The 26,232-nt window shown below is 46.2% G+C and overlaps 3 protein-coding genes and 1 non-coding gene across 4 annotated transcripts in view; 3 read left to right on the top strand and 1 right to left on the bottom strand.

The window, feature by feature from the left end:
• LOC119378201 (DNA replication licensing factor MCM6-like) overlaps positions 1-951 on the top strand; it is a gene marked incomplete at its 5' end in the record, with an annotated part of 35,417 nt that extends 34,466 nt beyond the window's left edge. Inside the window, 1 exon segment of the mRNA XM_037647410.1 lies at positions 937-951. Coding sequence (XP_037503338.1) covers positions 937-951 — 15 coding nt within the window.
• A 5,339-nt stretch (positions 952-6,290) lies between these two features.
• On the top strand, positions 6,291-10,280 carry LOC119378200 (DNA replication licensing factor Mcm6-like). The gene is made up of 2 exons (XM_049411720.1): positions 6,291-6,556; positions 10,246-10,280. Exons 1-2 carry the CDS (start codon positions 6,292-6,294, stop codon positions 10,278-10,280), a joined length of 300 nt encoding a protein of 99 aa, XP_049267677.1. The 5' UTR covers position 6,291.
• Positions 10,281-12,784: 2,504 nt separating this feature from the next.
• On the bottom strand, positions 12,785-23,856 carry LOC119378203 (phosphopantothenate--cysteine ligase). The gene is made up of 7 exons (XM_037647411.2): positions 23,186-23,856; positions 22,097-22,185; positions 21,445-21,581; positions 18,085-18,311; positions 15,708-15,827; positions 14,893-14,958; positions 12,785-13,240 (listed from the first exon to the last, which is right to left on the bottom strand). Exons 1-7 carry the CDS (start codon positions 23,324-23,326, stop codon positions 13,001-13,003), a joined length of 1,020 nt encoding a protein of 339 aa, XP_037503339.1. The 5' UTR covers positions 23,327-23,856; the 3' UTR covers positions 12,785-13,000.
• A 289-nt stretch (positions 23,857-24,145) lies between these two features.
• LOC119378204 (U6 spliceosomal RNA) lies at positions 24,146-24,247 on the top strand. The gene has a single exon (XR_005180954.1). It is a non-coding gene; the product is annotated as a U6 spliceosomal RNA (small nuclear RNA).
• Positions 24,248-26,232: the final 1,985 nt, after the last annotated feature.

The raw sequence follows: 26,232 nt of genomic DNA, 5'->3' as shown, positions 1-26,232 counted from the left end.
GAATCAGTGATCGACCAACCTACGCACTTCTCGAAAAGACGGAAAACCTTTGGCGGCACATTATGGCGTCCGGAAGTTCAGCGGCGCAACAAAATTTTATGCCAAAAATGTTATCGCGGTACGCAGGGTACGCACTAACCGGTAGGCGTAGGACGAAGCACTATGGCTTAAGCGGTCAGCGAATGCATTAGGCTCTATGAGACTCGGCCGGGGATTCGTCGCAACTACATTTTAACCGTCAGTACGCTTAAAGCGGGTACCTATTAACGAGGTTTGTCTGTATTGTTCTGTGTGGAGTTCAGGGCAAATTGATTCCTTAAGAATGCAAATACAGTCGCCCACTGGCATTTAGACACTGAATTTTTTTTATCCTGCGTAATTTAATTACATAGACCACAACAGCAGTTTTACCCACACATACAACAAATAAAAATGCACAGCTGAAATTTTGGCTATCATTATGTAAAAATTTGGGTAGCAAATTACGTGAGCATTTATGTTGCCTGGGGCTGTGATAATTTTTTGCTGCAACGACAGAACAGAGTTGTTCACAGCGTACCTACAAAACAGTCAGCAATTTTTTTAATAATGACGATTAGCGTAATGACTGATGAAATATTCTTTAGTATTTTCGACTAAGTTTTAGAGTTGAACATTCTTGAACACAGGGTGTCGCTGGAGCCAATGATTCAACAAGTGGTCTTGCCGAAACACTGGCCCCGGTGACACCCCATGTTGAATAATATTGGTCTCTTCAAGCCTCCACTTTCCCTTGAGCTTGCCATCTACAGTCGCCGACCGTTTATTCGGACGCTGAAAATTCGGACATGCTCGTTTATTCGGACACCTTCGTGGCACCGCCACTCGTCCCATTGAAGTAATGTAAACTCACGACCAAAATTCGGACGCCCCACAGTCTGCCGTTTGATTTTTCAGACTCCGGCTGGCTGATTGAGTGCGACGTTGAATGCCATGACAAGCTGTTAGCAATGTTTACAATATTTTGCTAGGTTGCCAGCACTGAAATGTTGCATTGGCTGTAACTGGAGTGTCTAAAATCCACGCAGGAATTACCGATCTCGAAGGCTATGTTTATTGGCTACAGGTAACGGTTGCCTTTTGGCTTTAGCCAGTCAAGTATCCATTGAATGGCTACCATGGCCAAACAGCAGGCCAAGCCAAGCTAAGATTGGAATCCGCTCGGTGCGGCGTTTGAGGTGAACGACAGCACGTACGAGTACGACGCGGATCCTGATTCGGACAAAGAAGTACGACAACAGAAACGCTGCAACATTAACTAGCCCAGCGTTGTTTCCTTCTGGCGTGTGAGAGTTTGCGTTGTCAGATGTTTCTGTGGCTAGGCCTGATCTGCGTCCCGAGTTTTGTGTCTCGGTCCTTTGTTGCTTGGCATGCGAGGCCTGATCTGCTGAAACAGCTCCGATGCCGCCCGTTCCATGTGTGCCATTGGAACTAAAGAAACGCGGCAACTACAAGGCCCTGAGGATGGCGAAAAAAGCGGCAATTATTCACCGGGTGGAAGGCGGCCGACCTCAATCAGAAGTTGCTTGGGAGTTTTCGCCGAGTTGGGCGATGAGATATCCGTCAGCTACTCAAACCAGTGCATGTGGACAGTGACTGCCGTGATGACAAACCTCCCACACCACAGCTATCAAATGCGGATTTAGTGTAGGCTGTTGCAGTGCTGTTGCCAACCCACGGGGGTGGCCAAACATTGGCCGAAATACAGGCCGACTTGGTCGCGCATAAGCATACATGTGTACAAACGCACACTGACAAGTTTTTTCCTGCCGCTGGGCCGATAAAGGTGCTTTTTAGGGGTGCGAATATTCGAGTTTCGAATTTGAATTGAATAGTTTTCTAATCGAATAATTCGATTCGACTTTCGAATAGCTAGTATTCGAGGTTTCGAATAATTCGACAGGACGAATATCTAAAACACGACAAAGGCGAATGGTGCAACTTGGTTAGGGTGGGGTGGCTAAAATTAACACTAACACAGCGTTCGTTAAACTTTCACTGACACCCTGGTTCAAAAGCAAACGCATGTTGATCTTAAAGTAGATTGTCATTTCCGCACGTAGATAAACACATGAGAAAACTGTCAAGCCCTTCACAATGTCGCTCCTGAAACGAAGGCACGGACTTCTTGCGTAGTTCGGTCGCGTATGCCGCAAGCGCCGTAAAATGACCTGACTTTGGCCTGCAAAACCCTCGGTTATTGGCTTTGCATGTAAAAATTTGTTCACACTGGGCAGTCGCCACTACTGCACTGCACCACTTGTTCAGAAACTCTAATCGTTCCGGCACGCATTTAAAACGCTGTTGCGAACGGACACCCGAAGACTTTGGGCCCGGAGGCAGCACCCATGGTGATGAAGCACAAACCGTTGTCAGATGAGGTGTATTGCGCGGCCATAGGGGAAAATAGCTACCATAACAGCCTCTGTTAGGAGGCTGGGTGTGGCGCTGCTAACTGGAATGGCGGCTCTTCTATCAACATGCTTGCGCACCCATAAAAGCTGCAACAAAGCCACTTCCAAACAAGTACGTAATAAGCTGTCAGCACGCCGTAGAGTCCTTGATTTTTCCTTTGTCTTCCCGTAACTGGTGGTACACATTTCATGTAAATACTAGGGTGTGTGCGAATATTCGAGATTTCGAATATTTTTCGAATAGTGTTTGCTATTCGATTCGATTCGCACTGGAATTTTACTATTCGAACTACAGTCGACGTCCGATTTCCCGGACCTCAAGGGACCGCGAAAAACGTCCAGAAAATTGGGCAGTCCGGAAATACGAATGCACGTGAAAACACACTTTTTTGGTAGGTATTTTCGCTGACGGAGATGGTCACGGCCGGAGTACAAGATTCCCATTGCAATTCAGCCAATGCATCGTTTAGGTGGCTCTGAAAAGAGCCGTTTATAAAAAAAAATACAACGTGGCCGGCGCTACCTCGTAGGTCAGCACTTGGGCGCAAAGAAGTCGCTTATTTTCTTTTGCACGGTCCGCTTGCCCACGATCATATCTGCCTCAATTTCAGTCAACGTCATGTTGCCGCTGTACACCGATGACAGTGTCAACAGTGCTCGCGTCAACTCCGAGCTCGTTGGCTGTGTAGGAGCTGGCTCTTCGTTCTCGGTGCCGGATTCGTCTGAATCCTCCGTAACTTGAAGAATGATTTCGTCATCGGTCAACTCCGCACATAGCTCGAGGTCTTTGTCAGCGTCGGCGAAGCCCTCAAAGGTTATCCTGGCTGGAATCTACACGCGGCGGCAGCGCGCAGATCGTCGAAGGCAACGTCGCGGATGGCAGTTCGTCACACACGCTGTCCACTTAAGGCGAGACTGCCGTCTCGGCGTCGAGTGTGAAGCCTGCATGGCGAAAACAGTTCCGCAGAGTCTCTTGCGTAACCGCCTTCCACGATTCCGCTAGTATGCCGACGGCAGACCTGAGGTCAACAGCGTAGCTTTTCTCGCTGTCGGAGCAGAGCACCATGCGGCTGAGCACGCTTGATTTGTAATGATGCTTCAAGTTACAAATCATGCTTGGTCCATCGGCTGCAGGATTGCTGTGGTGTCGGCGGCAGAAATTCAATCTGTACAGCCTTTAGGTCCTTGATGTGGCCATGCGCAGCGCAGTTATCCACAAACAGTAGTACGCTTCGAATAGCTGCTGCATTACCCATGCTTTCTTGTTATTCATAGAGAACAGGCAGAGTTACTGCCCCTTGAAACATCTTGGATGCTTTGACTTGCCTATTACTAGTAACGGAAGCTTCTCGCTGCCTGACATGTTGATGCCAACGAGGACAGTGAGCCGCTCCTTGCTGTTCTTGCGCCGTGGCAGGGTTAACCAGCAAATGCAAGCGTTTTCTATGGCAGCAGCTTGTAAAAACAGTCCAGTTTCGTCGCAGTGAAAATTAACATTTGGTGGAAACTGCTGAAGCAAGGACTGCAGCTTTCCACCCGACATTCGGCGACAACGGAAATCGTCGACGGCGCCGCTTCCTCCGCACATCTTTGAACTTCAAGTCATTGCGGCTCTTGAAATTGCGAAGCCATCCATAGCTGAAACTTGAAGTCCTTCATGTTCATCTGAAGCGCGGAAAACCTCCGCCTTCTGCTTCAGGGATGTCGCCTGACACCGGGATTTTCATAGCGATCATGGCACTGAGCCACACGAGGAGCGCTTCCTCGAGCTGCGGGTAAACACCCTGACTCGCATTTCTTTCCAGCCCCGATTGATTTGGCAGCCACTTCCAAGATCTTCACCTTGTTTTTGATGAAGTCCGAAACAGTTTGCTTCGAAATTCCAACACCCCCCCACTCTGTCTGCGACCGACTGCTTTGGACTTGTTCAAAGATGGCGGCTTTCTTCTCCATCGTGAGCCTCGAGTGGGCTTTGTGCGCTTCGAAGGCGCGGACGAAGACGAAGGAGCAGTCGGTGCCATCGCAGTAAACGGCGAATCCGCTCGATGAAAGGCAGCACGAAACAGCTAGGAACTCTGTGGATGCTGAAGGTCTGGAAACGTGATCACTGAAGATAGCGCGCAGCAGCAAACGATCAACCGCAACACGACCGCAGAGCTGGCAGAGCTGACAAAACAACACGTGAACGAACACAGTGAGGTTTGGCTTGGCTAAGCTACGACTGGCAACGGATTGACACGTGCGGTTTCGAGGTTACGGCAGCCGCGCCGCGGTGCGGCAGTGCTGCTGGCCACACCTGCGATGCGAGTATGGTGGGTTCGAGGATATGAAAGAACCAAAATGGCGGCGTCGGTGGTGACTTGGGTCGGCGGTTAACGGTTTAAAAAGTCCGGGAAATCGGATGGCGAAGGCTATAAGCGTCCGGATTTTCGGATTTTTAATATTGACTCTATGGGGAACTTGACGGTGCCACAGATGAGTCGGGAAATCAGGCATGGCCGGAATTTCGGGCGTCAGGGAAATGGATGTTGACTGTATTCGAACTTCCCAAAAAACAAATACAGTCAACGTCCGATGTGAAAGTGACCCCTTCAGATTTTCAATATGCTTCACATCATTACGCTCTCGTATTCGGCAAAGCTGCCTTTCAAGCTCCGTTAGGGTCGAACTTTGCCAAGAACAAACGTCCGATTGGAAGTGGTCACTAGATTTTCAGTATGCTTCACTCATCACACCCCGGGTTGGCGGCAAAGCTGCCTTTCAAGCTCTATTACGGTCGCAAATGTATTAACTCAAGAAAACGCTGGTTCCAACATGGAGATGAAAGATGTGGTAGAGGTGGGGCTCAATTAATGCTGTTTTAGATCTAAGATTTGAGCAGGAAGTCCGGAAAAAATCGGAAGCCAAAGCTTTTTAGCATCCAAAATTTCAGACGTTCTTATATGTCGACATCTACGAGGCAGATTTGGAACTATGCACTTGAGGCGAGCACACCTTGTCTGCAATATCAGTTGGGCTTCCACAGAAGTTGAAAGAGGAGGAGAGGCTGAGGAAATGGCATCTTTGCCTATCTCGTGTAAAGTGTTGTCGGCAACACTTTGGTTGCACGAAATCATGTACATAAATAGAATTCGGCCTCTACATTGTCTCATTCTTGCTAAGACAACTATGAAACACCACCCCACCAGTGCTTCATCAACCTAGTGAAAAGAAACACTTTCATGTTGCTATCTCATAAGAACATACTTAGGGATTCTCTGCAACTTTTTCTGTAATTTCACTTCGAATTATTCGAAAAATGTTTGAGAAATATTCGAAAATTATTCGCAAATTATTGGATTTGATTTGCACTCAATCTTTATTATTTGAATTCGCTTCGCACCCAAAATTTTGCTATTCACACAGCTCTAGTAAATACCATGCTATTCGATATTCGATATTTTTGGCCACTATTCGGCACTATTCGATTCGAATCGATTTGAGATAAAATTTCACTATTCACACACCCCTAGTGCTTTTTTCTGGTGAATCCTTTTTTTCGGACTCTCGATTATTCGGACTTTACGGCGGTTCCCACCAAGTCTGAATAACGGCGGCTATACTAAATTTTGGTATTTCTTGGCTTTGACTGCATGTTTTTTTTTTTGTTATTATAATGTTTTATCAACAGCTGCCCTCTTCATAGCGAATGCATCTTCTCATTTTTTGCCTGTCCTTGGCAACACGCCGCCAACAGGTTCTTCCCAAAGCACGTGAAGGAGGCGTATCGTCTACTCAACAAGTCCGTCATTCGTGTGGAGCAGCCAGATACCACCTCTATGAGGAAGAGAGGAAGAGAATGAGGCAGAAGGAGGAGAAAACGCACAAGACGCCATGGAAGTTGACGAGCCACCTGTCAACGGCGTGTGGGGATGCACCAGGTGATGGAGACGATGTGAATGACATTGGTGTCATCCAGCCTAAGCAGAAGAAGGAAGAGAGTGTCAAGAAAGCGCATCTGACAGCTGCTCAGCAGAAGGCTCTGACACTTTCATACGAGGACTACAAGAGAACTGCTAACCTGCTTGTTTTACACCTGCTGCGTGAGGAGAGTCGAATGGAAGGTACGTGCTAGTTTTTTTTATGTGCACTGCAGTCTCCTCAGCCGGGTTCCTCTGTAGTGTACCGTAAAATCCCGAACAAGCACACCCCTTCGCGTTGAAAGATAATTGGACAAGATTTCGATGGGGGCCCTTGCTCAGTCACGAACCAAAATTAAAGACAGCAGCGGAGGTGAGCTTCTAATGCACACGTGTGCTTCTAATGAAATGCTGCACAGTCCACGTCCCATTTTTCGGATCCCTAGGGACCGCAAAATTGTCCGAAAATCAGGCACTCCGAAAAAAACAAATTCATGCCTTTTTTTATTCCGCTCAAGCGGTCAAATCGCCGCAGCCACGTTAGTAATAGCTTTAATGCCTCCAGTACAATTACCAGGCATTTTGGTGCGTGCCAGGCTCTCGCAAATACATTCAGTACCGCCACTCTTGCATCTCGTCATGAGCGCCGCTGATAACAGCAAAGCGTGGAATAGATTACGGCTCTCTCGCATGAAGCCTTTGGAAACGATGATGTGGAACACAAAGACTGTGGCGGAAGAGTGGACGACTCGTCCGGCTTTCCCCGATGCGTGTGATGTGCACACACGTCGCCGATCTCCGCCGATACTCAGCATTTGCTGCCGTGTCAGGTCGATCGTTTCTAGTTGTGTGCAGCACATCGCCAGCTAAGATGACGTCGTCACTGTACTGTTGCTGTATTGTACGCACGCATTTATCATGAAAGGGGTCACGATGCGCACTTTGTTCCTGACCACGCAGGGCGCGTCTGTGCGGCGCACTTAGCGGTCTTGCACAAAGAGACAGCAAGAATGGCGGCGCGGCGTATTTGGGTTCCCGCCTATTAATTTCCTGCAGTACGCATGCAACTGCGCTAGGCCACATGCACTACCGAGCAGTTAACTGAAGATGCTTATCGTAAGGGTTGTCAGCGATTAAGTCGTACTGGCGTTTGCCAGCTGCCGCCATCACGCCACCGTGCATTTCCGCTGCCTATCCGTAACATCGCCACACGGCGCCGCGGTAGCGGCCCCTTTGAATTTCTGGTCTGCTTCACCCCATAACGCTTCGGCATTGCGGCAAAGCTGACACTCGGAGTCTGCTACTGTTGCAAACAGATCGACTCGCGAAAGCGCTGGTTCGAACCTATGAGATGAGAGATGCGGCAGAGGTGAAGGCTTCAGTTAATGCCTTTCGGACCTGCAATTTGGGCAGAAAGTCCGAAAAATTGGACGCGTAATAGTTTCAGCGTCCGAAATTTTGGATGTTCTAATACATTAATGTCTATGGGGCTGGTGACAGTGCCGCAAAACCGTCCGAATTTTCAAGCATGTCCGGAAAATCGGGGGTCCGAAAAATCGGCAGTTGACTGTATTGAATACGCATGCATTTTTTACTGTTTTTACTGACCGAGGGAATCCTCGTGTGAAATGTCGTGTTATGAAAAGGGGTGAAGGCGTTTAAGTGTACCAACGATTTGTGACAACTCGGAATGCAACCCCGAGTCACCACACTGTATAAAGACCTAGGAAATCGTGCACATATCTAAAGACTCATAATTGGGTTCCTAGGAACCACTGCTGCAGGATTTTTCAGCGGAGAAGAGATTGAAAAAAAAAGTGACGGGAAGGGGAGGTCCGCTTGCTCGGTCATTGGCGATATTTCAAATCTCCCGAAAAGGGGAAGGGGGCATTTGCTCGGGCAGCGGCGCTTGCTCGGGATTTACGATACCTTCTGATGTTGCTGATGCCTGGTTCATATTATTAGCATCAGCAGAGGGTTCTCTAGTCGTGCTGGCTATTTCAAAGTGTGAAAAGTAGTACATTGCCTATGGCCAGTATGCTGGCTACAGCACAGCCTGCTTTGGAGTTGCCGTGGCACAGTTAAGCAGCCAGCCATTTTGTTTGTGAACCTTCGTGTGGAAGGCAGCCTGTCACACGGCATGATGTGCGGTTGGGGCACATAAGATAATGTTACTGTGATGACTTGTCATTTTTTGGCATTTTAGTTCTTGCGGTTAGTTTTTATTCATCTATTTATTATTTATTTATTTTGTTGTCTTGTGGTAGTGATGCCAGTGGCATCGCCATGAAGTGAGGGAGCAGCCTGTTTCCCAGAGGAAAGTACTCAGTTTGGATCGCTTACCAAGCTTTGAGCTGTTATCCATGTAGATCGCTTGTGAATGCATACAACAGTTCACTTACATTACAATATTTTTTAAATATCATTTGCACTGCAGGAATGTTTAGTTAACGTTCCTTGTTCAATGTTTTACTTACTCCCGTTAAATAAATGCCGCAAAACCATGTGGGAGTGTGCCTGGCTTCAGGGTTGCCAGGTCAAAAAGGCAAAACATAGCCAGAAAGTTGAAAAACTACCCAAAAAGTAGCCAACTTGACCCAAGGACAGTAAAAGTAATCAAAAGTAGCCATGCATGTGTGAAAACCACTTCCACATTTTGATTTAATTAACTAAACGCAAAGCTTTTCGGCGAAATGTAAATATGTGCAGCACGAACACTTAAATCATAATTCCTAAGATTCCAGCATAAATTGTTGACTTTAGCAGTCATTTCATGCATGATGACGTAGTGTTTGCTGTTGAAAGAAATGACTCTTGACACGTCTTGCATAAATTTTCTTGAAATGACTAGAGGCTGCGATGCGCTCAAAACAACATTTGCTGGCATGAAGTGTAAATTGTTGCCACTTTGCAGTAATTTCTTCCATAATCACAGTCCGTACCTAAGCTAAATGAAGAAAGAAATGAGACAAGTAGTTGGTCATATATCTTAGAATTTATTGTTGGGCGAGTTAGTACGACATTCCAAGGAGAGCACTAAAAAAACCAGGATACAAGAGGCTTCAAGCCGTCACCTGACGCCATCATCGACGGAGAGTGGGACGGGACAGGGTTAATCCCCTATTCCCCCGCCTCGCCCGGACTTTTAATAAGTTTATTCACACACTACAAGAGGCAAGGCGGCAACACAGGCGCTTACTAACAACTGGTGTTAGTTAGCACTTGTGTTGCCACCTTTGCCTGTTTTCAGTGCTCATTTGAAACGTGGCATATCTGATTTCTAATGTCGATGAGTGCAGAGCGCCCTTGATGTGGAGTGCTTTCGATTCCCCGATTTTGGGATGTTAAACCCCAAGAATTATTATAGCTTTCGATTCCTGTTCACTTTCCAACTGTTGTTTAATGCCGCGTTCAGCAATGGTGCTCTGCACAATGAGGCCCCATGCAACAGTTCACCGTGTCCCAGCCAGGAATCCAAAAGAACTTTTTGTGTGTGCGTGCGTGCTTGCTTGACTGGCAGGATAAATGTATTTAGTTTTTTATATTTATGTTCTGATCACCACCATTGACCCTTACGCTGCTTTCCACTGTGCCATTCTTTTCATTAAAGTTCATTATCTGCTTAATCAAAGTGCGAAATTGAATTTTCGAAGCTGGAGGCGTGCTTGGACTGTGTTTTGGCACCATGTACTAGAACACCAGTGGCTGCGACGTCGCCAGATATTGATAATTTTGCTGAATCGAGGGGACAAGAAAGTAGCCAAAAAGGAGCCAAGTAGCCGAGATTATTTTTCTGCAGTTGCTGGCCTAAAAAAGTAGCCAAACCTGGCATCCCTGCATGGCTTGAACCCAGTACCATTGCTTTTCCATCCTTCTTTCCTTTGTTGCAACAGCTGCGGAGCAGGAAGGGGCAGCAGCTGACGATTGAAGGTGGTGTACGGCGCATGGATCTCATTCAACTGGTACCTGAAGGAAATTGAGAGTGAAATAGAGACGCAGGAAGAGCTTCATCCAGCGCAAGACCATTTGGAAAAAGTAATCGACCGACTTGTCCACGGGGAGTTGGCCACTGGCTTGCAGAAGTCTCGACCGTCATAATTTTTTAGAGTGCCAATTCACATGAAAAATTAGAAGATGTGTGTGTGAGGAGCATGGGTCGCCAAACTCACTCATGAGACGAGTGTCACTCAGACTCGGATTGAACCGTGTGCTGAGTGAGCACGGCTGAGTAATAGTTTGGTGACTACGACTCCGAGCGAGTCCAGTTAAAGAAAATTTTGGTGAGTCTGAGTCAGAGTGAACCCCAAGTGCAAAAATAAAAATATATTCTTGAGTGAGTCTGAGTGAGCTCCACATTTTTTGCCGACCTATGGTCCTATCTACTCAATTCAGCAATACTGTCAGCCTCTTACTATAGTGCTCGCATCTACCACACGTACTTTAACGGACTAGCATTTAATTAGTATATGCTAGCTCAATATTTATTGATCAAAGACGTGAGTTACAAGGTGGGGGGGGGAGTGTACCTTGACTCGTCCCTGCAAATTCTTTCACGGGAAGTTTGCAATTTGCAAGCAATGATAACTGTATGTGAGGTATGAGATCAAAGGGCACCAATTAGAGCACCGATTATGGGAGATATTGTGAGAAATGATGCATATTTGAATAATCTTGTGCATTTAAATCTTGAATATGAGACCAATGGGAGACTGTTAATGTCTGCGAGTGCCCGGTGAAATAGCCAGACGTTAGGCTGATGTTTGCTACTCGTTCTCCATGGAATTAAGAATGTTGTGTTTGTCTACCTCCATGGTTATTGTGAAAACTTCAAAAATAAATGTCAGCACTCGTTGAGACATTTTGTTTGCTGCACATTGGTTCTCAATAAAGGTGTTCTGTGGTGAATGTGTGGTGTAGCAGGTCCTGAAAACAAGCGTTAATTTTTACGTTGCGCTTTCTTGGCAGGATCACATTCTTATCGCACTCTCCAAGAGTGGCCTGAAAGGTGCTGAAGCGGACGGTGAAGAAGACGAAAACCCAATCTTGGTCGTTCACCCCAACTTTGTCCCTGAACTGTCGTGAGGAGCTGCTCAGGCTTGCCCGCATTATTGTCGTTAGCCTGTGGCCACTGCCATACCGTTCACACGCAGCCAGTTGTTCACGTGTACAAAGTGTATATATGTACTTTACCACATATTGCCCATGGATTCCAAGAAAACTGGGGCTCAGCATCCTATATTTTTACATGCATTTGCACTTTTAGGGCATTAATCGTGGCTAGTATCTACGTTTAGCAACCCAGTGTTTGTCAAAACTGGCGTTCTTGTCAGTGAGCTTTTAAAAAATTACATTTTGAATTCATATACAATACTCTGCTTTTCGCACTATCGTTTCATAACTTTAAACATAACCTGCGAAACACTTTTGTGAGGTAGTGTTTTAAATAAAAAATTTGTTCTTTTTCATTCGTGGTGTTATACATATCTTGTGATAGAAGGTGTCAGATGAAAACCGGCGTGAAGTTGTGTGACCGAAAATGTGTGTTGATAAATCCGATTCAATTCTGGCAACATCTACAGGCACCAGTTTACAAAAACATGAATCCCTGTTGAATCTGTTTTGAAATCGGGAAAGTTATTTTGCCACAGGTGTGATATGCATCGTACTCTTCCAGCATGGGTGCAGTTCTCTTTTTGCACGGGGCTGCTCAGAGTAAACATTAACTTGAGTAAAGGTGCTAAATATAGCTTTTAATCTGTAAAGCAAATGACGAGCAAAAGCAAGTTAGGTTCTTTTATTTAATGTTTACTGAACAGGATGTGTGTGGTGCACACACACACAAAACAGATTGAGACAACAGCAATCCGTGGCTTCCGTACTTTCGTACTTTTCTGTACTTTCGCTACAGACTATACAAAATATGGCCAAGAGAATTCATGAGACATCTTTGTAGATTATGCAGATTAACAAAATAAGAAAAGTCCTATTGCAGAACTGTTTGCAATTCTATACAGTATCATGGCACATTAGATACAACATACAGATACATTTTTTCTACGTTACAAATGAGCCCTGTCCAGCATCAAAGGAGAGAAAACGGCTGGTGCTAAGCACTATCAGTACGAGGTGGATGGATTCAATGTTAAAAAAACTACGTACACGTGTATTAAGTCGATTGGCAAAGTCTGTTAATAACTTTTCAACATGAACTATGAAGTAGTACAACCTACGGAACATGTAAGGCATGACAGACACGCTTCGCGGGAAAATGCAATGGGACAGGATTCGTATTGCCAAGAAGATTCTAAGTGGCAAAACTGTTGCCTCCCTCTGCTGTGAAACAATTAACGCATTATAGCATAGTAGTATGTCACAAACCACAGTATCCCACATTTCTCTGTGCAGTCTATGTGCTTTAGCCCGTACGTGTATACAAAGCTACAGCAGGCACTTTTTCTTGATTAGGCAGGTTACAACAAAACTTTAGCATGCAATGAAACAAAATGGGCATACCAACCAGGGTATGGCTTTTAAATGACATTCGTGCGCATAAACATAACTGTGGAACACAACCTGTTTTTCACACCAGCACAATGAAATGCAGAAGTGGCGAAGAGTTTCTCGCTGAGCTGTTCGTGACAATGACCGCTAGGGCAGTGTGCTGTCACTAACGCTTTCTCCAGTGATGCTGACGGTGGAGCTGAAACGTCTTGCTGGGCTGTTGCGTATGTGCTCAGTGTGACGCTTGAGGAGCTTCTCGACAATAATCTGCTCGATTTCCACGCCAGCTGCCACTTGCTCGGGTGTAAGGTTAATGACCTCGTGATCGTCGCTGGTCACAAAGACGACTCTGTGCTTGCGGCTGTGCAGCTCGTTGCCGATCACGAGCTGCGATAAAGGAACGTTGCAGTAAGTAGTAGATGGAGCCAGATAAAAATATGAGAGTGAAAAGGACTGTGTAGGCTAGCATGTCTTAAAGGGGCACTGTGGCACCTTTTCTGGATAATCATAGAATAACCTTACTATAGTCAGATACAAGTTAAGAGGCCCCAACCAAACGACCGAAGCATGGCACCTATCGCCTTCGCGCCTAAGGAATGTACTCCCACTCGTACACTCTGCAATGTTCTCCAAAGGTGGGGTCACTGGCTGTCTGGCTCACACAGTGTCAGCCTGGAGTGCATGCCATCTGCCTTTTGAATAGGAAATGCCGCAGACTTGCAAAGTTGTATCCCAACTATAACAGACCGTTGCCTCTCGAATCTCCTGCCGCTAAGGTTATTTCGGTTATAAGTGGAGTCCGAGGTAGTTGGTGCGAGTCCAGGTACACACCCAGGGGCATGACTGATTGAATTACGGATTTGTCAGCAGTTACTGGGTCTAAATGAAAACCCCGAACATGTATGCAAATTTTAAAAATTTATATATGTTTTAAACGTTTATATTTCGATATTAGCCTTACGGTACACTTTCTTAAGAGAATGGAAGAGGATCATTGGCATAGCCAGAGGGAGTTTCAATTTTGCACACACACACACACACACACACACGTACAATCAGAGAAAAGAGAAAACTCCAACCAAGAATTTATTTAAAGGGGTCATGAAGCACCCCTTGGGCTGATTGAAAAAACACAACCTGCGGAAAGCTGACACGGCTATGAACTGCTCTGCAAAATATCACAGTCGTGCGCGCCGCGTGAAGGCCACAAGCGGAGCGTGAAGTTGCCGTCTCCTCAGGTGCCCTCTTTTCAAACAGGCCGGTTCTCACTCTCGTCGGTGGGCGGGGCGTCTGCACGTTGACGTTGCGGAGACATAGCATGCTTATTGGCCGATAGCCGGATGAGATGCGCTTCTTGCCACGGGGTGCCGCCACTTGCTTGCGCCGCACTTCTCAGTCTGCTAACTTTACACGGTAGCCGCACTCGCGCATGCGAATCACAGCGGGAGAGCGATTGCGTTTCATGACGTGCGCTGACGTAACTTCTTACCCCCGTGCCATCCCTCCCTGTCTAGCTTCCAGTGCGCTCGTCAGCACGAGAAAATAGAGAAAGCGCTGAGAGCAAGCCCAAACCCCCGTAACTCCGCTGATTCTTGACGGATTCGAGAAATTTTGCGGCAATCAATTCGGGAGGCAGTAAACTCCGATACTAAGGTCATTAGATCATTACTTGGAAAAGTGGTTCATGACCCCTTTAAGGATACACGACGTTTCGAAGCCTGACCAGCTTCTTCTTCAGGGGTGAGAAGGTTTCTATTACCCAACCAGGCAGACTTCTGCCGAATGTTTACCTTTAACACATACAAATGTATGCACAAAAATACATAAAGTATCGTTGAGCCCCCCTACCCACACCCCCAAAAAAAGAATTTCTGGCTAGCCCCCAAACTTGGGTTTATAAATGCATAGCAAGTTGACAGTTATTTGAAATTTGCCTCCTTTTGTCTCCAACAGAACTAATGTGTTCCTTGTTTCTGTTATGATACAACTCTGATAACTGCAGAGTCCGAGTTATCCCTAGTTTTTCAAGTAACACTTGCCTTGTGCTTGTAGGTAGCCAACGCTCTTCTTGCTTTGTCCAAGAGGATGTTTTCATCCGTCTCCAGCTGGGAGGGAACAAGAAAGATAATTTCTAATGTTCTTCGAGAGGCCCTTCTTGACTGTCAATTGTGAATAAGCCAAATATCAGAAAATAACAGCAACTGGAAGCCTACTTTCGATTTGCAACAAAATTGTAACTAAGCTGTCCTGTGCAGTTAAAGAGATCAGCAGTTCTGCTTAGGATCATAATCAAACTTCTGAAGTTCAATTCAGTCTTGAAAATTTAGTTTTGAGAAAAAATTTTCAGCAGTTCAAACCTTCAGGCAGCAATACAGTCACAAATTTGATGCACAATGATTAATTTAACAAATGAAAATGGAATGTAAAAAGCAGTATTAACCAAAAAAAATTCTTTAAAAGAAAGGTAGGGTTGAAGCGACTCTTGCAGCTCTGAAATTATTCACTCCACAACTACCTCCAGTGTCTTTAACTTGATGTAAAACTGACCCGCGCTGCATGAGCTTATTGCATCAAACCAGTGCTAAACTTTCATGTCGTAGGCTCGATCTAAACAGAAATGGTGCGCTGGGTGTGAGGAAGAGGCATGTTCTCAGCATTAACTGTTGACTTTAACAATGCTAAGATTGAAGCTATGACATGTAAATATGCCAATAAACACCAGAAGAGGCCTGTGTAGTGTACAGCCCTGCAGGTTATGCTCACTTTGTTTATAGTTTAAAATAATCTTCGTTTTATATGATCGTGTATGTACATTTGCTCACACGATAAGTACAGGAATGAGTACAAAAATCACCTTGAAAGAGACGACATAGGCTGCAGGATTCCAACAGCAAATGAGTGGCTTCAGCATCTTGGGAACCAGATGTAGCCGCAACTGCAGTGGGCCTGCATCGGAATGGATCTTGTGCTCGGGCTGCATTGAGATGGTCAAAAGTGATAAGATTTTTATTTACTTCCCAGGCAGGTTCATCTAATGAAATTTTGAAAGGTGGACACTTGAGGAACAGCAGGCGGTGGATGGTACGTCCCATGCCCCATAGAGGTAATAAAAATAAGACACATCAGAAATTTCAAACGATGAAACTCTTCGGCATTTGATTTTTCCAACATTAAACATTTCACACACTCATTGCAGGTCCAAAATGGCATTATTTGAAGCTGCTGCTGCTGCTGCCATGTTAATTACTATCTTTCATCGTTGAGCCAGTGCTCTCGTGTGCCCATCTTTCCCATAAAATGTGCACATTGATCTGGTGAAACAAACCAAATCTGAAACACCTCCAACAGAATGCTTTGCTGGGCAAGTTGATTCATTGTCTTGAAGTACAGTCGAACCTCGATATATCGAACGGCACGGCGATCGCGAAATAGTTCGATATATCCAGAATTCGATATAAAAAATCACGTAAAAAATGCGTCAAGAACTTGTGGAAAACAACCACGAACCAATCGTGGTGCAGTAAATACTCACTTGAAGATTCAAAGAAAGTATTGTGTTGGTTAAAATACTGAAAAAGAGTAGCCTGCTTTTTGCTGGCAATGGCATCTTTGACGACTGCGTCCTCAACATAGTCCAGGCGATCCACAAGTGAAAGGCCGGTGCCTTCAATCGCGCTGCAGTGGCGGCGCGCAAGGGCCAAAGCGGCTACGACCTCAGCTGATGTCGGGAGCGGGGCACCATCAGCGCTTGCGGGATCCACCTCGGCAGCGTCTTCATTCGGCTGCTCAGCGGTAGCTTCGGCGACGATCTCTACATCCGTTAGCTCCGCCGTTGTACCAGTGCTGTCGTCACCTCCAACGAAGTCTTCGATGCACATGCTTTGCGGCTCCGCACCAACAAAGCTCTCCAGCTTGCTCCACGTTTCGGCGAGCTCGCTTTCTTCATCTGCGCATGCCAACTCAGCTTCCTCGGATTCTTCCACTGATGCTTCGTCAGTGCGTCCACCGAAGCCCGCATGCCGAAAGCAGTTGGCTATCGTCGACTGCTTGACGTTTCCCACGACGCCTTGAGCATTTGGATGGCGCCCAAAAGATCGATCTTCAGATCTTGGCCCATCCGGAGTCTTACAAGCAAAATGTCGATCAGCCGACGCTTGTAGATAGACTTAAATGTGCGGATAATGCCCTGGTCCAACGGTTGGAGCTTCGAAGTGGTGTTGGGCGGCAGAAATACCACTTCGATGTTGCTCAGCTGGGCATCGGTGTGGTGTGCCGTGCAGTTATCGACGATAAGGCATACCTTCCGTCCCTGACGCACCAGGCCCGAATCCCACGCCTTCAGCCTGGATTGCTTCCAGTTTTGCTGCAAAAGTCAGGGTCGTCCGTTTCTTCGCGTCTGCAGCCATCGCTACACACACCACAACGCGCGGCAGGCCTAACACACGAGCACAACAACGACCGATGCGACGGATGCCTGGCCGATACTATCTCAAGGAGGAGCTGGTGCAACAAGTGCAGTGCGTCATTGCTGCAAGGCTGCGGCGTGCGTATGCCGCTACGTTCAAGTGGCGCACTCGGCGCCATCGATGTGTGCAGCAGTCGTAAACGCCCACCGCGCTACCGCTATTTTCGAGAGTTGCGGGAAAGCTCGCCGCCTGTCAACGGAGCGCGGGGGAAAGCTCGCCGCCTGTCAACGGAGCGCGGGCGGTTTGGGGTGGCCGAGTTCGATATATCCATTATACGTCAAACTTCGTTCGAAATAAAAAATTAAAAATGCATGCGATTTCCCACGTGATATAGGAACCGTTCGATATAGGCAATAATTCGATATGTCCGTGTTCGATATATCGAGGTTTGACTGTAAAAGCAAAACACAAAAAGACAGGAAAAGAGAGACAAGACGAGCATTCGCTACCAACTGGTTTATAACGAAAAAAATCGAGGAAAATATACACTCGGTCACAATTGCGCTTGTGCACACATAAAAAGGCAGATCCATCCAAAGATCTGCTATGATTACGGCAAAGCAGCTCAAGCTCACTCTCCCGCAAACACACTGATGGCTGACAGAATCTGTGCCCTTCTTTTTCATATGAAACGCCTCCAAAAGCTCACAAGCAAGTTTCTGTGCTGCATAATAAACCAGTTGGCAGTGAGCACTCATCCTGTTTATTGTCTCTCTTGTCCTATCTTTTTTTGCACTCTGTTTTCCTAACCTAAACATTTCTAACCATGTTTTCTGGTGGCACATAGAAGTCCGAAACAGCAGCGGCCAGGTACAGCAGAGCACGGCTTCCCAAGGGGCGCAGGGCAACAGCACACGCTTTCAGCAGGAACAGGTAGTCGGTCAGGGAGGTGAAGGAGACCTGCAGGAGGCGCGGCCTGCCAGTGCCCTCTGCCATGGCCCGCTGGTAACCTTCGAGGATGGGCCGCACCTTGGGAACTGCATCTGCACACACTGCACATAATAAAGATGGCATTCATACCCGCACCCTGCAAGTACAGGCTGTAAGCAGGCAGTACTGCCACCCCAGATCAAGATTGGTAACATTAATCAAATTGGTGTACAGACACTCCTCACAGATGTTGCTCCATCAGCGGCTATGACACCAAAGGAAGAAAGCAGTAGCAAACTACTCCCTTACTGCTTTCCAAGGAAACTCCATGAATCACTGGTGGTAATGAGGGGTCATGATCGACTCAACAGTACTTAAGGGACACTAAAGGCAAATAACAATTTATGTCAGAGTGAAAGGTCAATGTGTGAGAACGTCTAAAATGTCAATGGTATCAACAGCAGCGCTCTAGTAATCGAGAAATTAAGGTAAATGTAGGACACGACGTGCGCCACGAGTGGGACATCATGGAAATGATCCCGATGACGTCAAAGAGTCCCGAGAACAATTATACCCACTACTAAGCAAACTAGTTGCAATAAAAAAAAACCTTCTGTGCATCACAAGACGTAAAAAATGCTGCTTGTTCGTTTCTCTTTGATTCATGGAAAAAAGAACCTCTTGGCGCTACCATGGGGCACGGCGCAAGTGGTTCAAAGTTCCATTTTCGCCGAGCTGTGCATCTCAGTGGTAGTTTCGGTATCGCGTACTGCTGCGTGTGCTTGGCTCTGGCTATATTCGCCCTGTCAATACTCTACTTCTGCTGCTGCTGGCCAAGCTAAGCTCTGTTACAGTGAACTATACAGTTTCGGAGTGGCCCGTGGCTGCGTCTTGGCAAGGTCAATGGCCGCTGTTGCGCAAGAAACCGTAGCTTTGGCGGCCAGGCAGTAAAGGCAGGCAACGTTGGGTATGGCAACTGCTACGTCAGAAGGTCCGTTCAGGCGGGTGATTTGAAATGCGCTAACGCCATGGGGACCACTAAAACATGGTTTTCTTTCAAAATAAGCATTTCCTTGGCACGAAACAAGCACTATGAGGTTTCTGCAACGCTATTGCAACAATCAACGTCGACTTAATATTTGCCTTTAGTGTCTGTTTGACCTGCAAATCATTGTACTCCACATCCAAATGAAATCCACAACCTTTAGCAGGTGGCGAAGATCAATCGCACCTGAATTTTGCTACTGTGCAAATGCGTACATGACAAGGGCGTAGCCAAGGGGGGGGGGGGGTTCAACCCCCCCCCCCCGAAAATTTTCAGTTTTGCTTGCATATATAGGCACGCACACATACAAACGCACGCACGAACATAAAGTATGGTTGACCCCCCCCCCCCGAAAAAAATTTCTGGCTACGCCCCTGGCACATGAATGTCTATCCTTTCTTTCTTCACCTCTAGATAGTTCCATGCCTTCTGTATAGTTGTTACCCTTGATGACCCACCATGGTGGTCTAGTGGTTGCGGTGCTCGACTGCTGATGCAAAGGTCGCAGGATGGAATTCCAGCTGCGGCGGCCACATTTTCTATGAAGGCGAAATTGCTTGAGGCCCATGTACTTAGATTTAGGTGCACATTAAAGAACCCCAGGTGGTCGATCAAAGTAGTCCTTCTTTTGTGTCTTTTTTTTTCAGCCTTAAAGCCCGACCTTTTATCTGCTTATTTGTCGATCACAGCTGCACATACCATGCTTAAGTACCCACCCACCCTTTTGCTCTAATACCCAAACTGTGCTTGCATACTTTCAGAATGACGTCGCAAGGTGTCAGGGTGTCTATTTCGGGCAGCATATTTACTTACGAGTCTGGAATTCTGTTCATTTGGGCAAACAGTCGAGTGAATCACTGTCGCAACTTGCACATAATGCTCGCATGTCAGGTTAATCAGGTCTCATTCGCGAAAATTCATTTCCATTGTGCAGGAAATGTTTTGACTTATTTGTTGAAAAGCAGCAACTATAGAGATAGAAACACAATGCATCATTCAAAGCTCAACGTTTGTCATAACGTATATTTTCGAGTTAAAATAAAACTTAAAAGACTAGAGCAATATGTCAAGAAATGGCAGCCTCCTGGAACATACATACTAAAGGAACTCGAGCAAACTTTGACAAAGCATGCACATTAATTTTGTCTACTCTTCAGTGATTAACCTCGTTTCCATAATTTCTCTTGTTCCTCCTCCTCTGTTCCGAATCTAGTGCAACGCGCGTTTTGAATGACAAAGTGCAGTTCTTCAATATCTAAGAATTGTATAGCAGGTAGGAGCCTAGAAGGAAACCCTCACTTTAAAAATGAGTCGGACAAAAAGCAGACACAATAAAAACAAAACAAGGAAAAGGAAGAAAGTCTGGCCATGAAGGCAAAGAAAGTGGACAATGAGGAAAAGAAGCACCCAAGCGTGGCAATGTTTACACAAGTAAAAATGAAACAGCGGACGAGGTCTGAAAGTGAAGGACAAAGCGGGAACATTTCCATGTAGTAGAGCTTTGTTAAAAAGAAAACCCACAGCTTTGTGAAACTACTGATATGCATTATAACATATTGCATGAAAAAGTAAGAGTTGAAATCTGCTTAGTGTAGCAAGCAGATTGTAAGTTTGGCCTTAATTTTTTTTTCAATATTTTTTGAAAATTAAGTCTGCTTTTTTTAACACTGCAAGAGTCATGTTTACAACCATATTTTTCTGAAAATAACGATTCAATTTCGTGAAGTTGTATCTGTCAAAAAATCCAAGAGGCGCAAAACTGATATATTATGCACAGCTCTGAAATCTAGCACCAACATGAGAGAAAAAAACTTTGAAAATTGCCTGTAAGCATTGTAACAATTTCCTGTAAGCTGTAAACTCGCATATATGTATATCACGACTGTCAGCTTTGTGTGCCCTAACACCGGCAGTTTGCAGTTCTCTGTATTAAACCTAGAGTTATGTATTTGTAAACTGCGCATATCGGTAATTTGTTTTACCTTGTCAATATTCAACAATTCTTGTTAAAAAATGTTCGAAGTCACAAATGAAATCTTCACTTCCTGTCATTAGCAGGCACCTTGAATGAAGCTAGAAATATAGGAGGGCTGTGTTCAAATCTGAACAGTCACTATTTGTATACATGTAAGGACATATTGCGAATAATTTTTTACTTATAACAACTCATGTTGGCAGTTGTAAACAATAAGCCAAAGCTTTGTGCTCACCTTGAATGCAGCTGTCATCGCCAGATGCGAAATGGAGGTAGCTGAGCAGTTCGCCAGGCTTGAAGCGTCTGACAAATGGCTGCAGACTTGTTGATCGGAACAGAAACAGCACAGCGTAGCCTTGATCCAGAAAGTACCTTGAGGTTTGATCTTGGTCAAGGCAGATCTCTTCTTGCCAAGAAAGAAAGGATGCACCTAAGGATGCACCTCACTCCTATCAGCTATTGCAAGTTTACGATAAATTTAGAAGAATAAACTAATACTGTAGCGTGCAGAACTAAGAGTAGCAAGTAAAACAGTTCCTGCACTCCATGGCATCCCATAAGGCCATTCAGCTCATGTACTTGATCCATTAACCCTACAACCAGGCACTGTTTACCTTATTTTCTACAAAAGCAGAATGACGCCATCCTGAAAACAAGTGTCTCACCACTATTTTTTCCAGGAAAAGGTAGCATATGTTCTGCTTCAACAAAAACATGCATGACTGAAGTCATGCTTTTTCAGTGCAATAAGAGAGTCATGCATCCGTGGTGTGGTGTGCTTGGCATTGTGTCTGCAAATGCACTCCCCAGTTAGGAGATTACATTTACTTTTATTCTCTCGTTAAAAAAAAAAAAAATGTGCGTGTATACACAGCAAAAAAGGATACTCAGCTGATGCAGAGCCTCTGGTTCCCGCGCTAAAATTGTCAACAAACCGTACAGTGTTGTGTTCGAGGGGCACGGCTGTTCCTCCAGACTGCCAGAAAATGCAAAAGGTCGGCAGGGCACAATGACAAAACAGGTAATGAAAAAGCACTGTATGCATAGGCAACAAATGAATGAGTTGTGCATCCACTCTGCCAGCTGAGACACAGGTGCCAAAAGCTTAGTGAGTTGCAAGAGTACAGGAAAGCCACATTTCAGTATGCAACTGTAGTTCTACTGAACTGCTGCATAAAGCTGTAAGTGTGTTTGCAGTAGAGGGATGAATTTTGGGCTATGTGAGGCCTTGCACCGCTCAGTGCCTTGTGTTTCTATTCTTGCTCCAGTCTGGTCGCGACATCGTTTAGGCTTGTATTACTGAAGATGCTATATTTAAGAGGTCGATTACTACTGCCACTTTTCCATGCACTCTATCATTCGTGTAACTGTAGCTAACTAAGTAAGACAATATATGTCTAGATCCAAAACAGCCTCAAAGAGTGCTCGTTGCTCACTGCCACTGAAAAATGTACAGTGAAACTTTATTAGTAGATCAAACAGCCATGTATGTATATATAAATGCTGTCCAGTCGCAAAGAATTCAGTGTTGAGCGGGGATGTTGAATTATGTAGAAGCAACAATCGAGACGGTAAGCTTGTTAAGGGAATTATTAAGTGCTAGAGCAACCAATGCATGGTACTCAAGTGCGAAATGCCTCAAGATGTTTGCAGCGCTGCGGTGTAATACTCGTGCCTCGCAGCCAAAGTTACGCTCTAGCGCGGACACAAGACACTCTAAGGCCGCAGAAACAAACACTTAATAATGTGCAGTTAGTACAATGTCGACGAAAACGTAATCGAAGTCATTTGACCGCTGGTTTGTGCTACGCGTACTAATACACCAGAATCAAACGTGCGCCAGGAGTTGAAAAAATATATATATATGGCTGCACATACATTACATGCGTCGAAGGGAAATCGGCGGTGGGTCGATGCACCGCTTGCAGACCCATAAATAACCGCAAGCGCGCAGGTACTGTATGTAGTACACCTACCGTGATCAGCACAACGCGCTCGTCGGTGTCCGCAAACGCGGAACAGAACTCATCGATGCGTCTTTTCTGTTCGTCGTAATCTGCCGGTGGCTTGGTCGCGCAAAAAAAGGCGTCCCACTGCTCGGTCTCGTTCGATGCCATATTTGCTCGCAAGCCCCAAGCGCAGCCGTAGAAGAGCGTGCGCCCAACGACGCGCAGCTGCGGTGAAATGAAGTGCTTTTTCCCTGTCGCACGCGCCTCGTCGTCGCACGTCGCCGTTCGCGCTCCGACGTCTGAATTGCGGCCGACTTCCTCTTCATGTCGTCATATTACGATTTTTCTGTCCGGCGCTTCGGCCAGCTGATTCGCCGCTTGACGCGGTGGGTCAATCGAGGACTGCAGCCGCAAACCACTGTATGGTCTTCTGCACGACGCACACACAGAGAGGTCACTTTTAGATGATATCGCAGGCGAGCTCCAAGAGGGTCACACTTATCGATACGCGCTGTTTACACAGTTTGTGAACAAGGAAGGCGATCTCGCTAGCGGAGGCAGGCCAGTAGAAACAAGGCCGCCGCGACATACGCTATCTTGGGGCTACTGTAAGTGTTGTTTCAAGGACCAGTCATCGTAGGGGCTACCCCTGGCTCTCTCACGAGGACTTCACTGAAATCGCTAGTGCAAAAGGCGACTGGTAAGTGGTAATCGAAGCTCACACATACGAGCAAACGAAACCAAGCACAGACTGTGCAGTCACATGCGACTACGGATTGGCTTGTCTGGACTTCTAAACGCACCCAAGTGGCCAACATTTTTAGAACTTCCGCTTGTTTCAAACTCAGTGACGTCGACCACGTGTGTTTAAACTGGTTTAAACGAGCTTCACGAGCTCACGCTCTGCTTTCAGCGTGCCCGAAATATAATGAAGGCAACTAATATGACAGCGTACGCAAACTTTCTTCACATTCACTCGATGTAGCAGATTTGGAAATCATACGATATTTTATTGGAACGACAGAGAGAAGACAAGCATGGCTCCGGCGCAAGGGTGACGTGTAAAATCGTGAAGCGCTCCACATCTTTTTGTCGTCAAGAAACTTACACGTGCTGGTATGTGAATGGTTGTAGCAGGCCTCTTCAAGCGAGGTTGCAACAAAGGTTCATTACATTTTCAGTGCTCGCGCTGCACGTTTGTCGAACGCTGTCACACAAAACTGAACGAGTACTGGGCCACTGGGCAAGTTCTGCTCGGTTCTGTCATCGTTCACTGCCGACTGATCCCGCTGATAAAGCGGGCGAAGTACGGAAAGTAGTGTCATGGAAAGAGGGTTCGTTTTTTAATACCTGGCCTTGCTTCGGATTGTGATCGTCAGAATTCCAAACGGCTCTTATGGCTCTACACCATCTGTCAGAAGGTGCTTGTGTGGCGATAACAGTGGCGATTGACTGATTGCTGGCGGAGAAGATTGGCTTGGATGAAGTTGTGTGCAGCCTGGCAGAAGACAGCAACCGCGAGTTGCGGCTGCTACCCTAACCCATTCGTAATGTTCGAAGAAGCGCGGCTGGAGTAAATTCGGTGCATAGTTGATATGCACTCGTTTTTGCCCCCAAGAACTAACTGCAATATTATTTTCCGCACATTTTACTTGGCATGGGAAAAAGTACGTTCAAGTTGTTTGAGCACCGAATTCAGTCGGTGGCTCATGTTCATGTTCCGTTGATGGTCTGACGCGTAGACTTGCCTGCGGCACGGAGGGTGTACCACGGATTATCTTCAGGCCTAACATTTGCTAATGTTGGGCAACACCATGTGACATTACTTGCAGCAGGTATTCTAAAATCACTTCTTCAGACAGTTGTGTGTCGTCAGTGCCAGACGTCCCGAGAGTTCGTCTCTGTACACTGTGTCGAGGGCATCGCCATCGCCCTCACAATATCGCTGTGTGGACATCTCTCGCTGTGCGCACGTCCAGCTGATTTGGTGCCTGCACTTGAGCGTAGCTTGCGAGAGATGAAATGCATAAATACTGCACACGAATAAAGTTGTGAACTTTGCAGTGGATAATTAGTTGAATTAAGGACACTGAAGTTGTATTCAGCACGGCAGAAGGCAACGGTGAGTTGCGGCTGTTACGTTCGAAAAACCATGATTTGATTTTTAGTCACGCTGTTGTGGACCCTCTGTGTCGTATGGAAGGGTATGGACTAAGCTTCGCCATTATTAATTATTTTTAAGTACTCTATCCGCTTCACTAAAGTTTTGCTTTGAATTATTACAAAACGTGTGTTAATATGAATTTAATTTTTTTAGGAATGAACAAAACCTACGAAGGTCTTGCATCATGCCTATCGAGGCAGTAGCCATGGGCAACTCACAATGACAACTAATATGGATAATCACTATCACTGACCGCTGCCGCGATTCTGTCGGTTCCTTTTCAAATTAACCGCCGTTATCGCTAACGTGTTGTGCTGCTAAGCTACGCGGGTTCGACTACCGGCCACAACGACCGCATTGCGATGGGGCGGCATGCGAGAACACCCAATCGAGTACTTCGGAAGTATTCTGCCACGCAACTATAATCGTCATCCACCTCACGTACTTTCGTCGACTTATCACCGCGGTCCCGGTACTGCCAGGTCACGAACGGCGCGCGCGTTGTCAGCGTGGCGTAGCATTCTTGATAGGAAAGTGACGAGAGCCGGGTTTTCAAGAAAGGAAATGCGAGCGAGCCAGATGACGATTATTGTTGTGTGGCAGAAATACTCCCCAAATAATCGATGTTTTCTTAGAGTGTACTGTACATTACGCGGTCAATGTTAATGCGGAGTACTGCGGCGTGCCTTATAATCACATTTCGGTGTTAGCTCGTAAATCCATAGAATTTTTTTTTCGCGCTTCATTGGTCCTGGCGACACATCGGCCACGTTATCAACGAGGCCAGCCGGCTGTGAACGGTAGAATGGAACGCATACGGCATCATCGCCGTGTTATCGCTATTCGATATAGGTGTTCTGTGCTCCAACTTACTGCGAGGTTTCATATGCACTGGCTGTGTCGCATAAGT

Source organism: Rhipicephalus sanguineus, unplaced genomic scaffold (assembly GCF_013339695.2).
Source record: "Rhipicephalus sanguineus isolate Rsan-2018 unplaced genomic scaffold, BIME_Rsan_1.4 Seq731, whole genome shotgun sequence".
In the NCBI taxonomy this organism is placed as follows: Eukaryota; Metazoa; Arthropoda; class Arachnida; order Ixodida; family Ixodidae; genus Rhipicephalus; species Rhipicephalus sanguineus.
Note: the sequence above shows the minus strand (reverse complement) of the source record. Positions and strands in the feature narration are given on the sequence as shown.

Excerpts from the sequence above, each read along its gene's own strand:
- LOC119378200 (XM_049411720.1), top strand. The coding sequence starts at position 6,292 with ATGAGGCAGAAGGAGGAGAAAACGCACAAGACGCCATGGAAGTTGACG. Across the intron at positions 6,557-10,245 it reads TGAGGAGAGTCGAATGGAAG|CTGCGGAGCAGGAAGGGGCA; the intron begins GTACGTGCTAGT and ends TTGTTGCAACAG.
- LOC119378203 (XM_037647411.2), bottom strand. The coding sequence starts at position 23,326 with ATGGCATCGAACGAGACCGAGCAGTGGGACGCCTTTTTTTGCGCGACC. Across the intron at positions 18,312-21,444 it reads CGATGACAGCTGCATTCAAG|TGTGTGCAGATGCAGTTCCC; the intron begins GTGAGCACAAAG and ends TATTATGTGCAG. Across the intron at positions 15,828-18,084 it reads ATGTGCCACCAGAAAACATG|CCCGAGCACAAGATCCATTC; the intron begins GTTAGAAATGTT and ends ATCTCAATGCAG.